This window comes from Colletotrichum aenigma (genome assembly GCF_013390185.1).
Source record: "Colletotrichum aenigma strain Cg56 chromosome Unknown KSG_Cg56_contig01, whole genome shotgun sequence".
NCBI lineage: Eukaryota > Fungi > Ascomycota > Sordariomycetes > Glomerellales > Glomerellaceae > Colletotrichum > Colletotrichum aenigma.
In genome coordinates, this window is record NW_023500907.1 from 7040661 (window position 1) to 7060263 (window position 19603).

The window sequence follows — 19603 nt, forward strand, 5'->3', positions numbered from 1 at the left end:
TGACTACTCACCGCTGCCCTTGACCCGAGCAAATCCGCGCGAATTATTCAGATTATCAGATCAAATGGCTTCCGAGTCATTGCCTTACCCCGTACTTCGTATGGCAGGAGCCGCAGTGGAACTACGCCAAGATGAAGCCATCCACGTGATGTCTCCACGTCTGACGGTTAGCCAAACTCAATTAAATAGACCAATTTGGTGACGATTGAAAGAGACTAGTTACAATGACCTTGTCTCCCAGTTAAGCTTAATTCTACACCGTTCCATTCCTGTAGATCTGTCTGTGTTAGATTCGCAAAACTCGCATGTACCTCGCGGCCCACGACTTACCCACCAAAGATATATTCTGAGTCAGTGACCTTATTATACCGGGCAGAAAACCACAATACCAAGCCTTTCAATGATCCATATTACGAGATAAACAGCTCTTCTCGACTCAGTTCTGGAGTCCTCAGTTTCCACAGATTTTCGCAGGTGCTTCCCAAAGAACAGTGCGTGACCAATACCCATTGCTCTGACGGTTCCCGCCAAGTGGATAGATATCGCCGACATTCCGAAGACGCCTGCGCCGAGATGGCCTCTGAAGATTTTGCACGTTTGATAGATAGTGAATTGAGTCATGTTTCGAACCTCTTCATGGGATTTTCTGTGGTGAATTCAGAGTGAGCGCCGGCGCTTGACTGGATTCGAGTAAGACCAGCCCCCGAGCAGCATGGCTCAAGACTATTGCCCCCGCAACATGTATCACGCGGAGGGAAGGGATTATCACATCATTCGGTCTGAAAGCAGGGCGAAAGGTTGGAAAGGCCATCTCGGAGATGAAATCCTATCACGGATGGAGGGGTCCCAGACCTCAGCCATCTATGTTCCCACTGCAGTTGAGCACATGAGAGCATATATAGTGTTACCTCGCAGATCTCAAGGCTGGCATACCCAGTCGCAGATCAACACTCAAAATCAACGAGGCATATCCACGTATCAAAGTTCTTTCCCGTTCAACTTCCAACAAACATGAAGATCAGCACTTCTGCCCTCGTCGTGGCTCTCGCCGTTAGGTAGGTTGAACCTTCATTCCACCCATGTCTACATCTCAATCTTCGGGTGAGTTGGGAGGGAATACCTCAGATGCTGACCAGAAATCTTTCTGCAGCGTCGAAGCCAAACTTCACAACTTCGGTGCCTGCGTGCGTAACCGTGTTGAGCAGCCCATTGGCGGCACTGGTTGGAGTGTCAGCTACAGCTGGTCTAAGAAGTACGAGATCATGCCCGAGGCAACCAAGTGTGCTTGCGACTACTACCGCCGCCGCAACACGGGCAACAAGCAGTGGGATCAGTGCCCTGACTGCCACATGGTAAGCTCGTGACCCGGTTTTCGGAATCCGGCGCACCCGGAACTTAACTAATTCTGAGCCTCAGGACGGAGACGCTTGCAGATCCGATGGCTGGCACATTGGAGGTGACGAGGTAAGCCAGATGCCTGGCTGATTATACGCATATGTACAAACTAACAAATTCATGATTCCAGCTGAACCATTACTGCACCAAGTACTGTGGCGCTCCTCAGTCTGAGGGAAGCAACAGCTAGAGAATCAGTGTTTGGGGCAGACAGTGTTTGAAAAGAATGATGAACGAGAAACCCGTCTAGATACCACATACCGTTTAAAAACTTAATTCGAGTTGATACCACTGCAAACCAACTTTGTTCCTGTCGCTCCTTCTAGTGCAGTTTTCCCGGATGGAATACTTGAGGTTACACCTCGCCTTTTCATCTAGTAACAATACTCTATGATAATAACGTGATTCTGGAACAAACCGGTGTGTATTCCTCACAAACAATGGCTACAGTGATATAAACATACCTTCAACTTGAAAGCACCTTTCACTGAAGATTTCGACTCGAAATGCGATAGGGTTGGGCTGATTGCAATATTTACTCATAGGTATATGTATTATCTGAGTCAGCAACCACTACGAACCACCCAAATCGGCCAAAACGTATCAAGGGGTATTGGCTGCAATATTAACAGTATGGAAAAAAAGCCTACATATGGAAACAGAATGATCCCTGAGACGTCATGGAACACTCATGCTGCAGAAAACGAGGTTGGAAAACGCGCGTCGCCTAGCATATTCCTACCGTGGCATATAGTGGGGCTCATGTTCACAAGATGGAAGTTGTTGCGCCCAACAGCACCAACCAACAGCAGAAGGGATGAATAATAACTGCTGATGAAGCTGATATGTGACGTAAAAAGCGGGGGGTCGTGGGATAACATTCACCGCTCAAAGAGGGGTCAGCTAGTGCTCTCTTTCCTCTCTCCAACCTCAGCATATTCAACCGTACAACCATCAATCTGCAACAAGAACGAACGAAAATGACCACGCAACAGCAAGATGAGCCACCGGTTCTCCCTGAAGAAGCTGTAGCAGATGATTCCGCCTCAATTGGAGCCTCCTCAACGAGTGAATCTCAAGCCTCTCTGAGATCAAGCATCCTGGATTATCGTCGGGAGAACGGACGAACATATCACCGCATGAGTGACGGGAAATATGCTTTCCCGAACGATGCCCGAGAGCAAGAGCGGCTGGACACAGTCAACTACGTTTGGATGTTGACTCTGGACGGAGACTTCTGCTTGTGTCCGAAAAATGACATCAGCGCCAAACGGGTTCTCGACATAGGCACAGGCACAGGCGTTTGGGCCCTCGACTACGCTGATGCTCACCCAGAGGCATCAGTTCAAGGCGTTGATCTCAGTCCCATCCAATCAACATACGTGCCTCCTAACTGCTACTTTGAGGTTGACGACCTCGAAAAGGAATGGACGTGGTCGACACCCTTCGACTTCATCTTCTGTCGCGATATGAACGGCAGCTTTGCTGATTGGGAGGGCGTCATTGCTCAAGCATACAAAAGTTTGGAACCAGGCGGCTACCTCGAGATTCAAGACAGCATCTGGCCACCCGTCTGTGACGATGGCACCCTCAAAGAAGACTCTGCCCTGTACAAGTGGAGCCACCTCTTGGTCGAAGCCTGCGACAAAATTGGACGACCAATCAACCAGACGAACAAAAGACCTGCTATGATGGAAGCCGCAGGCTTTGAAGAGATCAAAACCACGCGTGTTAGATTTCCAATTTCCCCTTGGCCGAAGGACCAGAAGCTCAAGGAGATTGGCACTGCCAACCAGGAACAGCTTGTTCATGGTCTCGAGGCGCTTACTCTTGGTCTATTCACTCGCGTCCTGGACTGGACTAAAGAAGAGGCGATGTTCATGTGTCTTGAGGTGCGCAAGGATCTTAAGAATCTCAAAATTCATGCTTACTGGAATGGTTATGTCGTTTACGGTCGTAAGCCGCTACGCTCCGAGGAGAAATAGCTGACACTGCAGCTTCTTTCTTCTCCAATTGTTTCTTATTAGTTATGTAGAGAACGTATGGAAGATAATCATCATATGTGCTGCCAAATAAAGTCTCATGCAGGTCATACGTATATAGTCTCAGACTCAATCGAGACAACTTAGCATTCTATACTCTCGAAGTGTGATCATTCTGAGATTAACATGCAGCACGCCAAATTCGATGCAAATATAGGTATCATTCAAGTCATCTTTTCACTCTAGGGATGTTACAGTACCACAGCCATAGCAGAAAACCTTGCAGTACCATGTTGCACGAACGGATTCGAGCCAGCACACACTATGCGGACAATTGAAAGAGCTGAAATTCTCATTGCGGTCAAGAGATGAACAGAAATTCTCAACGATTTTGTTTAGATTTTGTCACGCCAATTGCTCGTATGCGCCACGGAAAGATTGTCATACAGCGCACCGGTGCGAAACACACGAACTCCGCTTGTTCCCTTCGTGCTTACTGACATCGTGCAAGTGAGTTTTGATGTCGACATATCATTCACAAACACTTTAACCTCCTTACTAATCGCCGTAACGCGCAAGTGATACTTTGTTCCCGCCTTGATGTCCAGATCAGCAGAAGCAAGCTGAAGCCAGTTCTGGTTCATCTGCCCCAGAACAACTGCCCCAGATGCGTCTATAGCTGCATAAAAGCCGGTGACGTTTTCAATACCTGCTGAAGCGCTAGTAACTCCGAAGAGAACGCCCGCGTCACCCGAGTCGCGAGCGGTTGAGTTGATGTCTGGGTCAACGAGGGTGATATCGACGTCGAAAACAAAGTCTTCAAATCCCGTATTCAGAAGAGCCTTGCCGCTCCAGTCCGCTGTCTTTTCCGCATTCAACTGCTTGTCCTTGACTAAGAACTTTCCCTCAAACGCAGTATCCCATCCAATCAGATTTCCATCACTAAAGTTGTCCTTGACAAGCATGTTGACCTGCTTGATCTTGCCATTCTCGTCGAAGTACATGCGGTCGTAGGCGAGTTGCCGGTGGTTGCCGTCAGTGTCTCCCAGTGGTCGGCGGTGGTAGAAGATGTACCAGATGTCGGTCCCAGGGACATTGATCACAGCATTGTGACCAGATCCAGTGGCTACGGCTGGGTCTTGCTGGAGGATCTTTGCTTCGCGGTTGAAAGGCCCCAGGGGAGAGTCTGAGATGGCGTACGATACGGAGTAGTCAGGCCCGGTCCATCCTCCTTCAGACCACATCAAATAGTATTTCCCATTCCGTTTGAACATCAATGATCCCTCAACGTAGTTTTCGGGGGTAATCTCCTTGAACTGGGTGCCGTCGGAGAAGTTCCCTATGCTGATCATGTCGGAGTCCAGCTTGGCGACGTTGGCGTGTCCGTGGCCCCCGTAGTAAATGTAAGCCTGGCCTTCGTCATCGATGAAGACGTCTTGGTCGATCGGTTGTGCGCCGTTGTGATATTCGCCGATAAGGGGCTTGCCGATGGCGTCTTTGTAAGGGCCCTCAGGCTTGTCCGCCACCGCGACGCCGATGCCACCCACTTTGTTCTCGCCTTCCTGAATGTCGTTTGCGCCGAAGTAGATGTAATACTTTCCATTGCGCTCAATGGTGGCAGGTGCCCACATAGCCTCTTGAGCCCATGATACATCAGCCTTTGTCAAGATATTCGAGTGCTTCGTCCAGTGCACGAGATCTTTGGAGGAGAACGCATCAAGGTACGTTTGCTCCTCGTATGCGTATGATGATGTCGGGTAAACCCAGTACTCGTTATTGTAGACAGCTGTGTCTGGGTCGGCGTACCATCCGTCCACGAACGGATTGCCAGCCTCTGATGTGGTGTAATCCGGGATCGATCGTCCGATCCGGGCGGCGTACGCGCCGCTTGAGAGCGTCATCGCGGTGAAGAGCGTCGTCAAGTTGGTGAGAATATTCATCTTGAACGTGGTGTGGGCTACCCCTCCCATACAGTACCTTATTGTGCACTCACTCGTCGTCGGATGTTTGCGGGGGCGGCTTGAAAGGGACAAACTATGTGTTCAACAGACGAATCTTATGTCGTTTTGGCCCAATGCATGTGAGTCGCAGACCACCCGGCCGTTGCTGGGAATGTCGCGTTCTTAAACATTGTGAGACCAATGCACCAAACGACCATCATGAACTAGTGCTGTTCTGATCAGCGAACGAAGGACGGCAGAAGGATTTTAGCGTTCGTTCCAATGCTACCGTTTCCTTCTCCTTCATAGGTAATCCTGCTGCCTAGACCCTACGGAAGGGCTTCCTGCTATTGACCACTTCAAGTCATAAAGTCAAGGTCTCAGGTCTGTTTCGGGCCCATGCTTTTATCTCACAGCGCGATATGATTGAGAGTAATGGAGAAGTTGAATTTTATGCATGAATGCGGCGCGGTCCTGGCGATTTTAAGCTTGTTCTGAGTGAGGTGCGGGTGCTCGATCGTACAGCAACTGGATGCTTTTCTAGAAGAGGGAAAACCAAGTAGAACCTTGCAGCGGAAATAATTGAGAAGCTTCGGACATCGAAATTCGGAATTTAATAGTGCGCAACTTTTTCTGGATGTAAGTTTCCCGCGAATTTATCACCGTTAGCCTTTGTGCCAGAGGAATCATAGGAAGCCACACTAGATCCATCCCAGACTTGGTCAGACCTAGCACTTCTTGGGACATCGCAGGAGCTGCTATGACATCATGAAGGATGCTCTTTGAGACACCCGATCAATGACTTGGGTTCAATTGGAATGAGATTCAACTTCATCCCCCTTGAAGCAGCAGTCCGCTAGATATCAATGACACGATCAATGCGCTTTGCGAAAGGCAGGTGATGAAGCAATTTGCGAGTAGAATTGAGGTCAGTGAAGAGGAACTAACTTCACTTCCTTCCGGGAGAAGTTCCTCACGTGAGTGCGTTTCGGCTCTTGAACCCCTCTCCCAAATGCATCAAATTGCGACGACAACGTTGCTCCGTTCCCCATCTCCTTCTTGGAGTCGAAGTTTTCGTCCCTCCCTTTCCACGCTTGCAACGCTAGGTCGCTTTTGTCTGCATATCCTCTGGAACCAAGGCTCCTGTCTATCTCGATCAGTTCCATCTCCGATCTCGAGCGCCTTATCCCCGCCGTTTGTGGTCTCGTCATCGTCCGCAGTGATGCCTCACCCAGCCGACGAAGCATCGACTCCTCGTCGCTGATGAAGCGAGCCGGTGGTGGCTTGTAGTCGCGGAACAGCGCCCGAAGGATGGGTATTGACGCGGCGATGATAGTGACGGCACTCTCTGCAGCGCCCCATATTACAAGCTCGACTGTATCAATGATGTCGAAGGCCCCGATGGCCGTGATCGTCTTGATTTTGATAAATGAAACAACGCCAGCGCTGGAGCACACAGGTCAGTGGTTAGCATGCGCAGACGCTAGGTCTAGAAATCCCCAATGCTCACAAGACACCCATGCTCATCGCGAGCGAAACACCGAACTTCTCCTTCTTCGTCATGGAGAGGCCCCAGATTATCTTCCACGGAAGGATTGCAAGCACAATGTCCATGGCGCCAGAGTATGATGCCGTGAATGTGTTGTAGTTCATCGGTATGCTCTTGTCCCAACACGTCCCGGGGGTCGAAGCCGTCCTCCATGTCTTTTCGACGGGCGTGCATTGGATCCAGGTGAACAGCACGTTGAGGCCAAGCGCGATGTTGACCGAGATCATGATGAACCAGATCAAATACTTCATCCACCGCTCATTCGCAATGCGCAGCAGCGTCAGTGCGAAAGACGTCTTGCTCCAGCATGCCGCAATGATGGAGAAGGACCCAGATAGATTGGCGTGGAGGAGGAGCCAAGACCAGTTGCCTGGCGTGATGTCCCAATTATGCTTGCCAAAGTCGTATGACACGTCGATCGAGATGAAGACGCCGAACGTTATGTATGCAAGCTTGTAGGTGTCAGTTGCGATGATGCCAAGATACGGCGCGAAAACAATCTTACCAAGGCTGCTATCATGTAGTAGTCATCATACCATAAACCTCGTTGTCGCGTTAACTTGCAGTAAAGTCGTAATCCCATGAAGCCCCCGGCTATGGCCCCAAGCCCCCAGATAATCGCAAGCATCCACGGGCCATAGTCATCGTGAGGAAGTTCGTCAAAAGGAACGTCGTCCATACGGGCTGAGCACCGTCATCTGGCGGGAGAGAAGAGAGCGAGCTCTGCGGTCGCTGCAGAACTTTTTTTTTTTTTTCGTTTTGCGCGGCGCCTGCCAGGGGGACAGGACAAGGTAACAATAAACGGTCGCAGAGACCTAAAGATCTCCGTCGACCCATATCGCTCTTCCCCCAGACGGCAATGCCTGGCTATAAAAGAAGCCCGTCATCTTTCATGTCCGATCTGGCCCAGCCCGAGTCCAGGTCCAGGCTTCCATGTCTCCGCACATCACCCGAGAAAGGAGTTCGGATGGTAGCCCAAACACCACCACGACAGAACGTGGTTCGTGAATATGAGCGTGATCCTCCCCGAAGAGAACATGTCGAGCGGGAGGGACACCCTGCGAGTCGCATCCGCCGCCCTGCGATTGGAAGAAGAAGGGGTTCCCCTGGCTGTCGAAACCAGGAAGCGAGATGAAAATGGCGGTTCAGCGTGTCATCCCCCGCATTCTACCCGGCCCTAGGCGGTCAAAGCGCACTTTGACGGACGGCGTTGGCGGATCGGGGCCTCCCGCAATTGTGTCAACCACTGCAGCGAATCCCATGCGAAGACGATCAATCAATCGCGGTGTTGCAACGTGAGACCAGGATGCTCGCGCGGAGATGAATGATGGTTCGGAAGAGGCGTCGTCGAAATGAAGCGGCCTTCTCGATACGCGGTTGGGCGACTGAGCCGTTGCCACGGCCTGTGTGCCGCTCAATAGTCCATGCCGGATCATGTCATGGCACCCTGGGCATCGGCCTGACTCCAGACCACCAAGCTCGGACATATGAACACCTTTCAGCATCCAAGGACTTTCTGCATCTGGCGCAGAGGATGCACTCCAGGCGGGGAAATGGCTCTTCTTGAGCTCGTCAAAGTTTGGGTCGATTTCATAGTGGTGGAGCCATGCCGGGCTGAGTTCCCAAATGGAGGAGAGTTGGTGTGTGACATCCCTGGAGACTCAGCGCCGGTTGCTATTCTTGCGCGTGGACAATTTACAAAAGTCCGAAGTCTAATGCGGATTGGAGGCGAACGTCGTATTTCTCTTAAAAAGGCTGAATCAGACGCAATAATTCTTTCCGATGCGTCGGCGACTTCTGGTCCTTGGCCGCATACGGCAATGCACGGCGCTCAAGTCAGAATCGCTCCCGTCTCTGCGGGAGGCTGGTGAGAGCTCCAGACGAGACCATCCGAGGTTTCAATATGGACTGAAAGCCGTGATGTCTGCGAGCATGTGAGAGAAAACGAAAGCGACGTCGACATTGTACTGTCAAGATTCCTACGAGGAAGTCCTGCTGTCTTTGCATTCCTGGAATGTGGATCAGGGTGCCGGGACCGGCGAAGATGGGAAGCCCCCGACACATGAAATGCCGCCCTCGCGGGACTTTTCTTGGCTTGGGTAGCCCTAAAACCAACCCATGATATTGACACAAGCTTCAAGTCACCCACCAGTTGCCTTCGGAATTCGCGATCGAATCCACAACCTCAAACAACGGTAGAGGGTCCGGGATCGTCTTGTATCGGTGGATGCTGCGGGTCCTAGATAAGAGACCCAAGGACGCCCTTGAAAGGGGCGAGGAAAGGGGCTCTTCCGACACGTGCATGGTTCAAGATTCGCGATTGCTCTAGATCTTCAGCTAAAGATATCGGAATCTCATAGGAACTTCAGCAGTTCCGCAGCAGAGCCTTTGCTCAGATTGTCCACAGCTTTGAGTATGTTCTCAGCTCGCTCTTGGTCGTACACCGGCTGGACCAGACCCCGGAACTTGTCCCTGACCTTCTCCCTCGAGTATGGGTGCTCGACCTCGCCCAGCGGGTACACCAGAGCCTCCTCCCTGGCAGCTCCGCCATCGACACCCTGGAACGACATCCTTACCTCGAACTCCTCCTTGAAGCTGTCATCGATCACAACCTCCACTCGATCGCAAAGCTCCGCCACCTTCTTATCCTTCATCTTTCCGGAATCATAGACGCTCCATCCCGCGTCACTCCCAAACAACCAGGCCACGGCGACTTGATAGTACATGCTGAACTGGGCATCAACAATGGTCTCGGGATGCAATTTATTCGGACTCGGCCGCCCGATGATATCATAGCCAGAGGGATTCACCCAGACCGTAATCTTCTGCGGAAGCTCTCCAGACTTGGCTTCAGCCGCAACCCTTGCCGTGATCTCGATTGCAGTGTGCGTGAAGCGGCAGGCAGGGAAGGGCTTCATCGCCGTCGCGGCGAACAGCCATTCGGATCCCAGGTCCTCCGTCAGACCAGCGGCTTTGCTCTTCGTCGAGTACGCCTGCAAGAAGCCCCATTTCCCCTCAATCGCATGCGACGCGCCAGTGACACCCGCCTCCGCAAGGGCAACACAAAGAAACGCATCGTGGGCCGCAAATCCGGGATGGAGTCTCTTGTTCCACGACCCGTTGTCAAGGAACTGCATCGAACCCGCGGCCTTGGAACCGGCTAGCCCGAAAGCGTTGTATACCTGCTCAGCCGTCAAGCCCTTGATCTTGCAGATGGCCGCCACGGCGCCGAAGATGCCCGCCGTGGCGGTGTTGTGGAAGCCTCGGGGGTAGCCACCCGAAGATAGGGCACGGCCGAGACGGCACGCCACCTCGTACCCGACGGAGAGACCCGTCAGAAGCTGGCGCCCGGAGGCGTTGGAGGCTTCAGCTTGCGCCAAGGCGGCCGGGATGACGCTTGCGCCGGGGTGGATGATGCCGATTGCGAGGGTATCGTCAAAGTCAAAGGAGTGTGCGAACGCGCCGTTCAGCAGAGCTGCGATGTGTTTGGGGTATGTTTTTGTTTTGCCGTAGACTGTGCTCTCCCCGGTGCAGCCTTCTGAAAAGGCTTCGACGGCTTTGAGGATGTGGCTGCTTGATTCCGACTGGGCTCCGCCGCCGGCTCCGACACCGATGTGATCGATGATCAGATCGAGGAGCTTGGTGATGGCTTGCGGTGGTATGTCTTCGTATTTTGCGTCGGCGATGAAGTTGCTGAAGTTCTGTGTAGCGCCCTCTGCGCCGGGGTAGAACTGGTCTGTGGTGGCGTTTCCACCTCCGTTGGCTTGGTTTGCCATCTCCGAGTCTTTCAAAACGCAAGGTAGGTCTGTTTCTCACAGGTGTACAGTCTAGGGCGTAATGGATTCCTCAGGAACTTTGCAAGAGTAGAAATGAGTTGAATAACTTCTACTTCAATTGCTTACTATACTGCTAGATACTAGTACGAGAGACTACCTGCCGGGTGTCGTCATCCAAGAACACCACCATGCGGCACCGCGGGGTTGACACGGGAATGACAGCAGTCAATGCGGGGATGCCCAGGCTTGCAACCCGCCAAACTCTCTTTGTGCCGCAACCTCGGTCATCCGGCTCTCACGAGACAACTGCCAAAGCCGCTCGTGGCCCGCGAAATGGGGCCGGCGCCGAATATGTGGGGCCGTCTCTGGGAGCGCGGCCGCTCGAGTGCCACTTTTCAGATCATCTGCAAGGACATGCGCTGAACATTGTCCTCATGAACAGCTTTCCAAAGCACGCGAAGGCGCTGCGTAAGGAGAACTTCAGGATATCTGCTCAAACTTCCCTCTGCGTCTAAAGACTGGAGAGCTGTCGCATATTCGGCGCTCCACATCCTTATCTGATCCAATACCTGGCCGTAGCGATCAGCGGGCGTCGTTTGCAAATCCGGTTGTACGTTTCTGTAGAGATGCAACGGTGAAAAGCATGCACGACAGCGCTGGCCCCTGTACCTCAAGTAGCCGCAATCCGAACGTGGACGCGGCCGTCGCCACTCCTCCAAGGGTCCGACGCCGTCTTTGACGTACATCCGCTGCAGGCAGTGCTGACACCGCCGTTTCCAAAACTTGTCAGGGTCCCCGACAGACAGGTCAATCTGGGTTGTGGTGAAGGACTTGAGCTTCTTCACTTGAAAGCATCCGTAGCACGGATACCTGGCTGGCGAGATGGTGCCGTCGTGGAGAATGATTGGCTCATACCCTCGTACGGCAAGAAACCGCCCGTGCAACGGGACCCAGTCAGCAGACACGTTGAGTCGCATTAGGCAACATGTGCTTCGGAGGTTGATGACATCCAGGTAATTCAGCCGGTGAGAAATTCCCCGAAGAATATTGACTGGCAGCCTTTCCAGCGAAGGCGGCTTTCTCTGGTCAACACACTGGGTGCTTGTCATCTTCCAGTTTCCCCATGACTTTCGCCATCTCTACTCTCGACAATCGAGGCATTCACGAGACGCGTCCCCAGTCTCTTTGGGTAAGATACGACGTTGGAACGACGATCGAGGCAGCATCAAAAGGCACGTGAAGCAAGCCCACATCTGCATCTTTCGATACTTTGCAAAACCTTCAGCACGTTGCAAGAAGTCTGTTTTATCGAGCCTGCTTATCAGAAACAGGAATTTGCTGCTTAAGTTTTGGTGCAGGTAGCGATTGGTTGATACGAGAGACAAGGCGCTTTCGACGTTGAGGTATCTAACGATCTCGCAACAGATGTCGAATGGAAGATCTTCGAATTGCGTCCGCTGAGAATCGCAGCGCAAAGCATTACCATTGGTAATATCTTTCTTAAGAGGAATCTCATCTATGCTAGGGATCTCGTTCCTGGATGATTCGTTCGACGACCTCGAATGCGCCGACCGCGACTGCTTCATTGTGAGAGAGTATATGATGTGGTGCTCTAATAAAGATCTGGTTTTGATGGCGTTGTTAGTTGGAGGCTGAGCTTGCTGGTATGGCTTGCACAATGATCCAAGCCAGTTGGTTGCACTTGATTACCTTTTTGTTTTGTGTTAATGGATAGTCTCGCAACGAGATGATTCAAACAGTCATAGAGGAAGACATAGTGTCAATGCTTTGCAGCTTGACTCATATGAGGGTTGAGTCACTGATTGAAACTTTTCGTCGACATCAAGGTATCGACACCCTTCACAAAACTCAATGAGTTCCTGGATGGCCTGTAGCAAATCTAACCACGATCAAAAAGTATCTCGCACGTCACTGGCAGCACGGTCCAAAAGGTGAGGGCATATGAAAATATGTATCTTTCAGCTGAAATAAAAGTATATACACGAATCTCCTCACCGTCTCATCGGAGCCGCTATCCGGAGCGGCTCCTTTGTTCTCTCATTCCTCTTCTACTGGCACTGGGAGTAGTAGTCGTTCTGCTTCTGGCAAGTGTATCCAGTCGCGCAAGTGGTGGGGCCGGTGTAGCCGTTGCCGCCGCACTGAGCCCAGCGAGCAGCAGTAGCCTCAACAGCACCAGAAGCAGCAGCAGCGGGGGCGCTGGAGGCAGCCTCGGCGTCGTCGCCGCAGTTCTTGCTCTTCACGCTGGTGACGAGAGTGGTGGCAGGAGCAGGAGTGGCAGCAGGGACGCTGGGAGCAGGGGTGACAGCCGGGGCAGAGGCGGCAGGCTCGCTGGCGGCGGGCTCACTGGCAGCAGGGGCAGAGCTAGAGGGCTCGGCGGCGGCGGCCTCGGAGGTAGTAGCGGCGGGGGCAGAAGAGGCAGCGCCGGTGGCGACGGGGGCAGCCGAGGTAGCGGGGGCAGCACCACCGGCGGCGGCGAGCAGGCTGGAGATGGAGGTGTAGGCGGGCTTGGGCTTGAGGTTCTCGTCCCAGGGAAGAGCCTCACCGGTGCCCGGAAAGACAGAGGGAATCCAGGAGTACTTGTCGGTGTAGTCCCAGATGCTGACGCCAACACACTCGGCGACGTCGAGGCAAGCACCAACAACGCTGACGTAGTCGGTGGCCTGCTGTTCCTGAGCGGTGGTATCGGCGGGGATGCTCTTGTGGCGGATGTCGAGCTCGGTGTAGGCGACCTCCGTGACACCGGCGTCGACGTAGGACTTGAGGACGGTGCTCAGGGCAGAGCGGGAGCCAGCGCTGCCGACGATCAGATGGGCCTGAAGACCGACACCATCGATCTTGGCACCGGCATCCTTGATGCTCTTGATGATGTTGAGGACCTCCTTCTGCTTGTTGCCAGCCAACTCGATGTTGTAATCGTTGTAGTAAAGCTTGGCATCGGCATCAGCCGCGGCGGCGGCCTTGAAAGAGATGGGAATGAAGTCAGTACCGAGGACCTTGTAGAAGACACTGTCGCGGTAGGTGCCGTCCTCGTTAAGGGCCTCGTTGACGACATCCCAGGAGTAGCACTGGCCCTTGTAGTGACCGGCGACGTTGGAGATGTGCGTCTCAATGATGGAGGTCAGCTGCTCCTTGGTCCAGGTACCAGAGGAGACCCAGGTGGGAAGCTGAGAGTGCCAGACCAGAGTGTGGCAGCGCAGAAGCATGCTGTTGTCCTTGGCGAAGGTGGCGATCTCGTCGCCGGAGGTGTAGCTGAAGACGCCCTGGCTCTTCTCGGTGAACTGCCACTTCTGACCGTTGCCGGGGGTAATGGCTCCGAACATCTTATTGTCCTTGAGGATCGCGACGTAGTCGGTGTTGGTCAACTCGGAGTTGTCAGTGGCGGTACCGAAGTACTTCTTGCCGGCGGCCTTGGCCAGTTCGTTGAGGTTGGCGCTGACGCCAGTGGCGAGCAGGCCGGCTGCGGTGAGGGCGGAGAAACGCATCTTGGTGAGAGTTGGAAAAGAGGGACTGAGATAGAGAGAGAGACTGGTGAAAAAAGAACGTGATTGTACCTCGAGGGGACAAGAAAAGAATGGAATTGAATGGCAAAAGACGACGAAAGCAGAGTCAGAGAGAGCGCATCGTGGTGCTTGGCCGGGGGCGGGAGGCGTTTATGAACGTCCGCCCTAGTTGACGTTCAATTCTCTTCTTTCTCACTTGGCTAAGTTTGTACGGCGGAGCAATCCGACGTCAATCTATCCAAGGCTTCAAGCTCATCCCACCGTAGCCGACGATCCGGCACCAACCTGCCCCTGTCTTCACCACGCTGACGGATTGGCTGCAAATTCTCGCTTGTTCGTCCAAAGTAATGAAGGGGGTCACTCGCCTGAGGGGATCTCCCGTTCTGTTCTGGGGTTTACACTGAAAGACAAGGATACCGCTGGCGCGCGGTTGGACAGGTCTGAGTCGGGGCCTTTGGGCGCCCTTTTCCTCACGTCTCTCCTGAAGACGACAGGCAAGTTCCTATCTTTCTCGAAAGAAGGCAGGGCGGCAAGAAACCAAAAACGTGCATGTTCAAATGTGTCATCCGATCGAAAGAGGCCTAACGGCGTCCCCGCTCCGCCCCTGAATTTCCGGGGTGAGGGGGTTCCACACTCACTCCATTCGGGCCTCTGCGCCGTGATCCAATTTGTTTACACAAAACACGCCATTTTTACGCTTCCAAGCATATTACCTTATTCACCACAAGACCTGGAAAGGAGAGCCTTAAAGGTGGCGATTAAGCCGACTTATCCACCAATTGATAGACTTCGAACATGCGAAAGCTGTGCGGGCGCGATCGGCTTCGGTAAGAATGGCCTACCGCTCAAAGTGAGGATTGGGACGATTACAGCCTGACAGCCATTGGTGCAATTAAAAGACAGCTCAGTTCCATTTGAATGGCTTGCACCGACCGGCTCCGGCTCCCAACCGACACGACGGCGAATAGTGGGTCTCTGAATCGGGTCGAAATGTGGGTCATCGCCGAAGTCGCCGATGAAACCGGGCAAGCAAACGAGCATCAAATGATAGAGCAAGTCGATGAGGGATTGATAAGTAAACTCATTACATTGAGGATAGTAGTCCTACGGCTAAGTATAGTATTATTCATTATGTTTCACCCTTCCAAGGAGTGTAGTCCGCCCATATTGTCATTATTATTTCCTCCCATCGTCATTAAAAGTCCAGTATTCCATATGGATAGTCGTTTTGTCGCTCAAGTCAATCTGATTAATAGTGAGTGCCAGCATCGTCTGGGTCTTGCCAGACTCGTACATAGGTAGTTGTGGTTGATTAAGAAAAGAGGGCGAAGAGTTCGCTTAGACAGAGACGTTGGGGCTGATGCTAGCAACGAGGGTAGGGTTGAAAGTAACGCGAGCGTCGGCAATGCGCTGGAGAAGAGCAGCAGAGGCACCGTTTCCGTTGGCAAGAGCAGTCTGGGCGGCGGCGAGGAAAGCGTCGGTAGCCGTGGCGATCTGCTTGAAGGAGTTGGCGATGGCGGTGGCAGACTCGCTCTTGACCTGGCCGAGAAGAGGGGTGATGAGCAGCTCGAGGTAGCTGCCGATCAGGCTGAGCTGAGTGCGGACCTGGGTGTTCAAAGCGCGGGCCTGGGCAACTACAGCGTCAAGAGCGGCGACGACGCCACCAACGGTGCCAATGGCAGTCGAAGTAGCACCGGAGACATCGGGGGCAGTGACACTAGGGACGGTGACGCCGGGGACAGTAACGCTCGGGATGGCGACGCTGGGGACAGCGACACTGGGAACTCCCGGGACGGCGACGCTGGGAACTCCAGGAACTCCGGGTAGGGAGACGCTGGGAACTCCGGGGACGGCGACGCTGGGAACTCCAGGGACGGCGACGCTGGGAACTGCGGGGACGCCGGGAAGAGAGACGCTCGGGACGGCGACGCTGGGAACAGCGACGCTCGGGACTCCAGGAGCGCTGGGGAGAGAGACGCTCGGGATGGCGACGCTCGGGATGGCGACGCTGGGAACTCCCGGAATAGAGACGCTGGGAATAGCAACGCTGGGAACTCCAGGGAGAGCGACACTGGGGATGCCGACGCTGGGGACGGCAACGCTGGGGACACCAGGGAGAGCGACGCTCGGGACGGCGACGCTGGGGATAGCGGGAGCTCCAGGAGCACCGCCGCCGTTGCCGCCGCCACCTCCTCCGTTACCCCTGGCGATGAGCTCGGCGGTCAGTTGCTCGAGCTTGGCCCTGATAGCATCAGCGTTGGCCTGGACCTGCTTGACAACGGCTTGAGCCTGCGCCTGCTTGTCGGCGGCAACAGTGGTAGCGGCCTTGTTGAGCTCGACGACCAGGGCAGCGGTCCTGGAAAGATCGTCGCGAAGCTGTGCAAGAGTCTGGTAGGCGAGGGCCTCGGCTCCGAGGTTCTGGAAGTTGAAGGAGATCGCCGGGGTAACAATGTAGCCGGGCTGGATGACAAGGGCGTTCTGGCGCGAGATGAGACCGGCGTTGACAGAGGAGACTGCCAGAGCGGCGAGGGCAGCAGAGGCGATCCTGTACTGCATCTTGGCGACTGTGAACGGTTGTATCAAAAGATGTAGAGAAGCTTGGCGAGAGGGCGAGTAGATGAGATGTGAAGATGGTAGTTGCCAAGAGGATGTTGCAGTGTAGGGCTGAGGTGGTGATTGTTGATGCGGATGAGGAGGGAAAAGAAGTGATTGAGGGGAGAGATGCCGACGCCTCTTATAGGGATTTGGGATGGTATCGAATCTCACGATATCCACTTGTTCTCGGCGACGTTGCGAAGCAGCCTTGCGACATTTCCGCAAGCGAGACTTGGCCCCTCGTGGTGGGATGGCGAGAGTACCATGGCTGCTTAGGCGGAGGTGGCTCCGTGGACTACAGACTCCATCCGGAGCCTTGGACTGGCCCACATTGAGAGCTTGCGCATTATTCCGAAGCTCTGTGAGAGCCAACATCCAGTCTACTCGAGGTAATGTTGCTCCAGCTCGTCGAGGGTGTCCGCCTTCAGGCAGACGGCAAGCTAGCCTAGGAATTGCCGTGCCGGTGGATGAGACGGTCGACTTGGTTGAGCCGCGCTAAGGGATCTTCCCGTGACGTCGGAGGCCTGGGCCGATCCAGATGGGCCCCCGTTCCTCGGAAAGTGCCAAAAACTTCACCCGGAAGGCTCAGTCTACCGCTGGTAGTGAGTTAGATGTCTCTGGTTGATGTCAACAGGTCCTGCCAAGCCGCCAAGTAACCTTAGTGGCCAAAAACGTCGAGGAAGTTTTATCCCGCCGGAGGAAAACCGTCTTCCAACATCACGGTGATGTGATGGAGAGTCTGAACTTACTCAAACTGACTCTGAGTACTCTGGGCCTATTGAAACCCCAATTCATCGATCTCGATCACCATCCGGGGGTCTCGTGGAAGCAAGCCGCTCTCGGGGAGGTGAACCATCGTCATGAATGACATTGTGCAGTCAGGAAACCAACACAGATTGTGGACAATCCAAGCTATGACGACATTCCAGCGCTCTATTCAGTCAGGGTCGAACTTTCACTTCTCTTCAGCAACGCCGCAGGCGCCGAGAGACATACCGTCCAAACCACGGCTTCCACTGCTCAAAGAAAAGATTCGAATCCGTAAGACATGTTTTGTGCGGCAGAAATTTGACAAGGAATATTGGCGGGTAAGGCGTCTTCACATCTCTCACTCATCGGATCGGGTTTCCTCACCTCCGTCCGGCAGCCCTCATCGCCTAGCAAGAATGCTGGGAACGGACGAGCTGTGCTGTGTTCTTTCTCGTCACGGCCGAATGAGGAAATACCAAAGCACCTTTGACCAATGATGTCTCAGGGTCTATATGAGCTTCCCGAGGTGATGTCTGTGACTAGCTGCTGTGCTAACGAATGAGCAGGCTACTTGAAGCCACATCCCCGCATCCAACGGGAACAACCCTTCTGGCGGCTCGACCCAGGCTGATTCAATCTAGACGTTATTAGAGCTGGAAACTAGGCAATGGTGTAATCATCCAGATTGAGCTTAGACTAAGCTTGGCGGAAGAACTAGGCTGGCGGGAAATATGTCAGCGGATGCCTCCTCAGCGGGCCGCATTCATCGACAGCGGGGAGCCCCAGCCGCCTTCGATCTGTGAAGGGGAGCCTATCTTGTAGCGGGCCGCCGGCGATCTGACCAAGTTTTGGTGGCAGATTCCGTAAATGGCACTCTCCGAGACAACGTTTGCGGCCGTATGACGGGAGTGTAGTTTACAGTCAGTGTTGTGTGGAGTGATTGATTGAGCTGACTCAACTGCTGTGGAAACCACATTCCAGACCGCAGGGCCGCGCTTCACGGCCCGAATCTTGAATGCTGCGAATCGGTTCCAGGCTTCAAAATTTTGGAAGTTTGGAAGTCTTGATAGAAATATTGAAACTACTTGTTGCTCTAATTTGATGTATTCAAAGTAACATATAGTGTTCTTGCAGAATGATTCACGTAATACTCAAGGCACCTCTGTATTTCAATCTAATCTCAATAATCCTTCTTCACGTTTATCACACATTGCGAAATCCTTACCCGAATGGAAAGGCGTTTCTCGCCTTATTCAGACCCCCCAGAAATGAAATCTTCATGGTTTGCCAGACATGTCTACTGGGCATTAGCTAGTGCGAATTTTGTTACTCGATCCGTGACTCTAACATGAATGCTACGTTTCCATCCTCAAATGCCGGCTTCTGGAGCCAAGCATCAATCGACAGGCAACCTGCAATTTTGTCTCGTGGGCACGTTATGGGAAGGGGGAGATCGACAGTTTCCGAGCCCGCCCCCGAGTTATTTCCCAAGCTCTGGAACATTTCGCAGTTTCCTCTTTTGGACCCTGAGACATGTCTTCGAGGGATCGGCGCATGTTTTCAGTATCTTTGACCGGGTGGCCAAAATAACGATGACACCTTATTTGGAGGTCTTATTGCGACCTCACCATGACGTTCTACACATTTCACCCATTGGCAAACTCTGCTTCAAGAACGAGAACCCAAGATAGGCTGTCTCTCCGCCAGCCACCAACGTTGAGGCTCTCTAAAGCCTACCATCTAAACAATGCATTCACTATGTTTATGGCATCTCAATAAACGTGTCGCAACGTTTGCAGAAGGCAGCGTGCCCGCAACCCTTTTCCCGGTCCGAACGAAGAGACGAAAATGAGATCGGCCCGGTCGCTCGGTTCATCTTAATCAGTGTCGATCGCAGTCTGGTCTTCCGGCAATTATCCTTGTGAGGCTCATTAAGGTTATGTTTTCGACGTTACCGTTCCTTGCGGAGAATCTGGTCCTGGGTTCATACACCATGGCGTCATGTTGTTCGGCGCCCAGCCCGAAATCCCATTCCGCTTTCGTGCCGAGGCAGAGAAAGCCTCGCGAAACGTTGTCCCTGCAGTGATGAACTCAA

General features: G+C 53.3%; 7 protein-coding genes across 7 annotated transcripts; 2 read left to right on the forward strand and 5 right to left on the reverse strand.

Moving 5' to 3' along the window:
* Window positions 1–1011: 1011 nt before the first annotated feature.
* Window positions 1012–1585, forward strand: CGCA056_v001857 (uncharacterized protein; the record flags this gene model as incomplete). Its single annotated transcript, XM_037317116.1, has 4 exons — window positions 1012–1055; window positions 1151–1352; window positions 1417–1464; window positions 1526–1585. 4 exons carry the CDS (start codon window positions 1012–1014, stop codon window positions 1583–1585), a joined length of 354 nt encoding a protein of 117 aa, XP_037186190.1.
* Window positions 1586–2375: 790 nt separating this feature from the next.
* On the forward strand, window positions 2376–3380 carry CGCA056_v001858 (Secondary metabolism regulator LAE1; the record flags this gene model as incomplete). Its single annotated transcript, XM_037317117.1, has 1 exon — window positions 2376–3380. The coding sequence occupies one exon, from the start codon at window positions 2376–2378 to the stop codon at window positions 3378–3380; it is 1005 nt and encodes a 334-aa protein (XP_037186324.1).
* A 392-nt stretch (window positions 3381–3772) lies between these two features.
* On the reverse strand, window positions 3773–5317 carry xynB-2 (Beta-xylosidase; the record flags this gene model as incomplete). Its single annotated transcript, XM_037317118.1, has 1 exon — window positions 3773–5317. The coding sequence occupies one exon, from the start codon at window positions 5315–5317 to the stop codon at window positions 3773–3775; it is 1545 nt and encodes a 514-aa protein (XP_037186323.1).
* A 1102-nt stretch (window positions 5318–6419) lies between these two features.
* Window positions 6420–7545, reverse strand: CGCA056_v001860 (uncharacterized protein; the record flags this gene model as incomplete). Its single annotated transcript, XM_037317119.1, has 4 exons — window positions 6420–6460; window positions 6549–6763; window positions 6828–7318; window positions 7372–7545. 4 exons carry the CDS (start codon window positions 7543–7545, stop codon window positions 6420–6422), a joined length of 921 nt encoding a protein of 306 aa, XP_037185433.1.
* Window positions 7546–9220: 1675 nt separating this feature from the next.
* On the reverse strand, window positions 9221–10642 carry yxeQ-0 (Uncharacterized protein; the record flags this gene model as incomplete). Its single annotated transcript, XM_037317120.1, has 1 exon — window positions 9221–10642. The coding sequence occupies one exon, from the start codon at window positions 10640–10642 to the stop codon at window positions 9221–9223; it is 1422 nt and encodes a 473-aa protein (XP_037185434.1).
* A 2069-nt stretch (window positions 10643–12711) lies between these two features.
* xynC (Endo-1,4-beta-xylanase C) lies at window positions 12712–14145 on the reverse strand (the record flags this gene model as incomplete). The annotated part of the gene is made up of 1 exon (XM_037317121.1): window positions 12712–14145. The coding sequence occupies one exon, from the start codon at window positions 14143–14145 to the stop codon at window positions 12712–12714; it is 1434 nt and encodes a 477-aa protein (XP_037185431.1).
* A 1356-nt stretch (window positions 14146–15501) lies between these two features.
* Window positions 15502–16719, reverse strand: PRX (Periaxin; the record flags this gene model as incomplete). Its single annotated transcript, XM_037317122.1, has 1 exon — window positions 15502–16719. The coding sequence occupies one exon, from the start codon at window positions 16717–16719 to the stop codon at window positions 15502–15504; it is 1218 nt and encodes a 405-aa protein (XP_037185432.1).
* Window positions 16720–19603: the final 2884 nt, after the last annotated feature.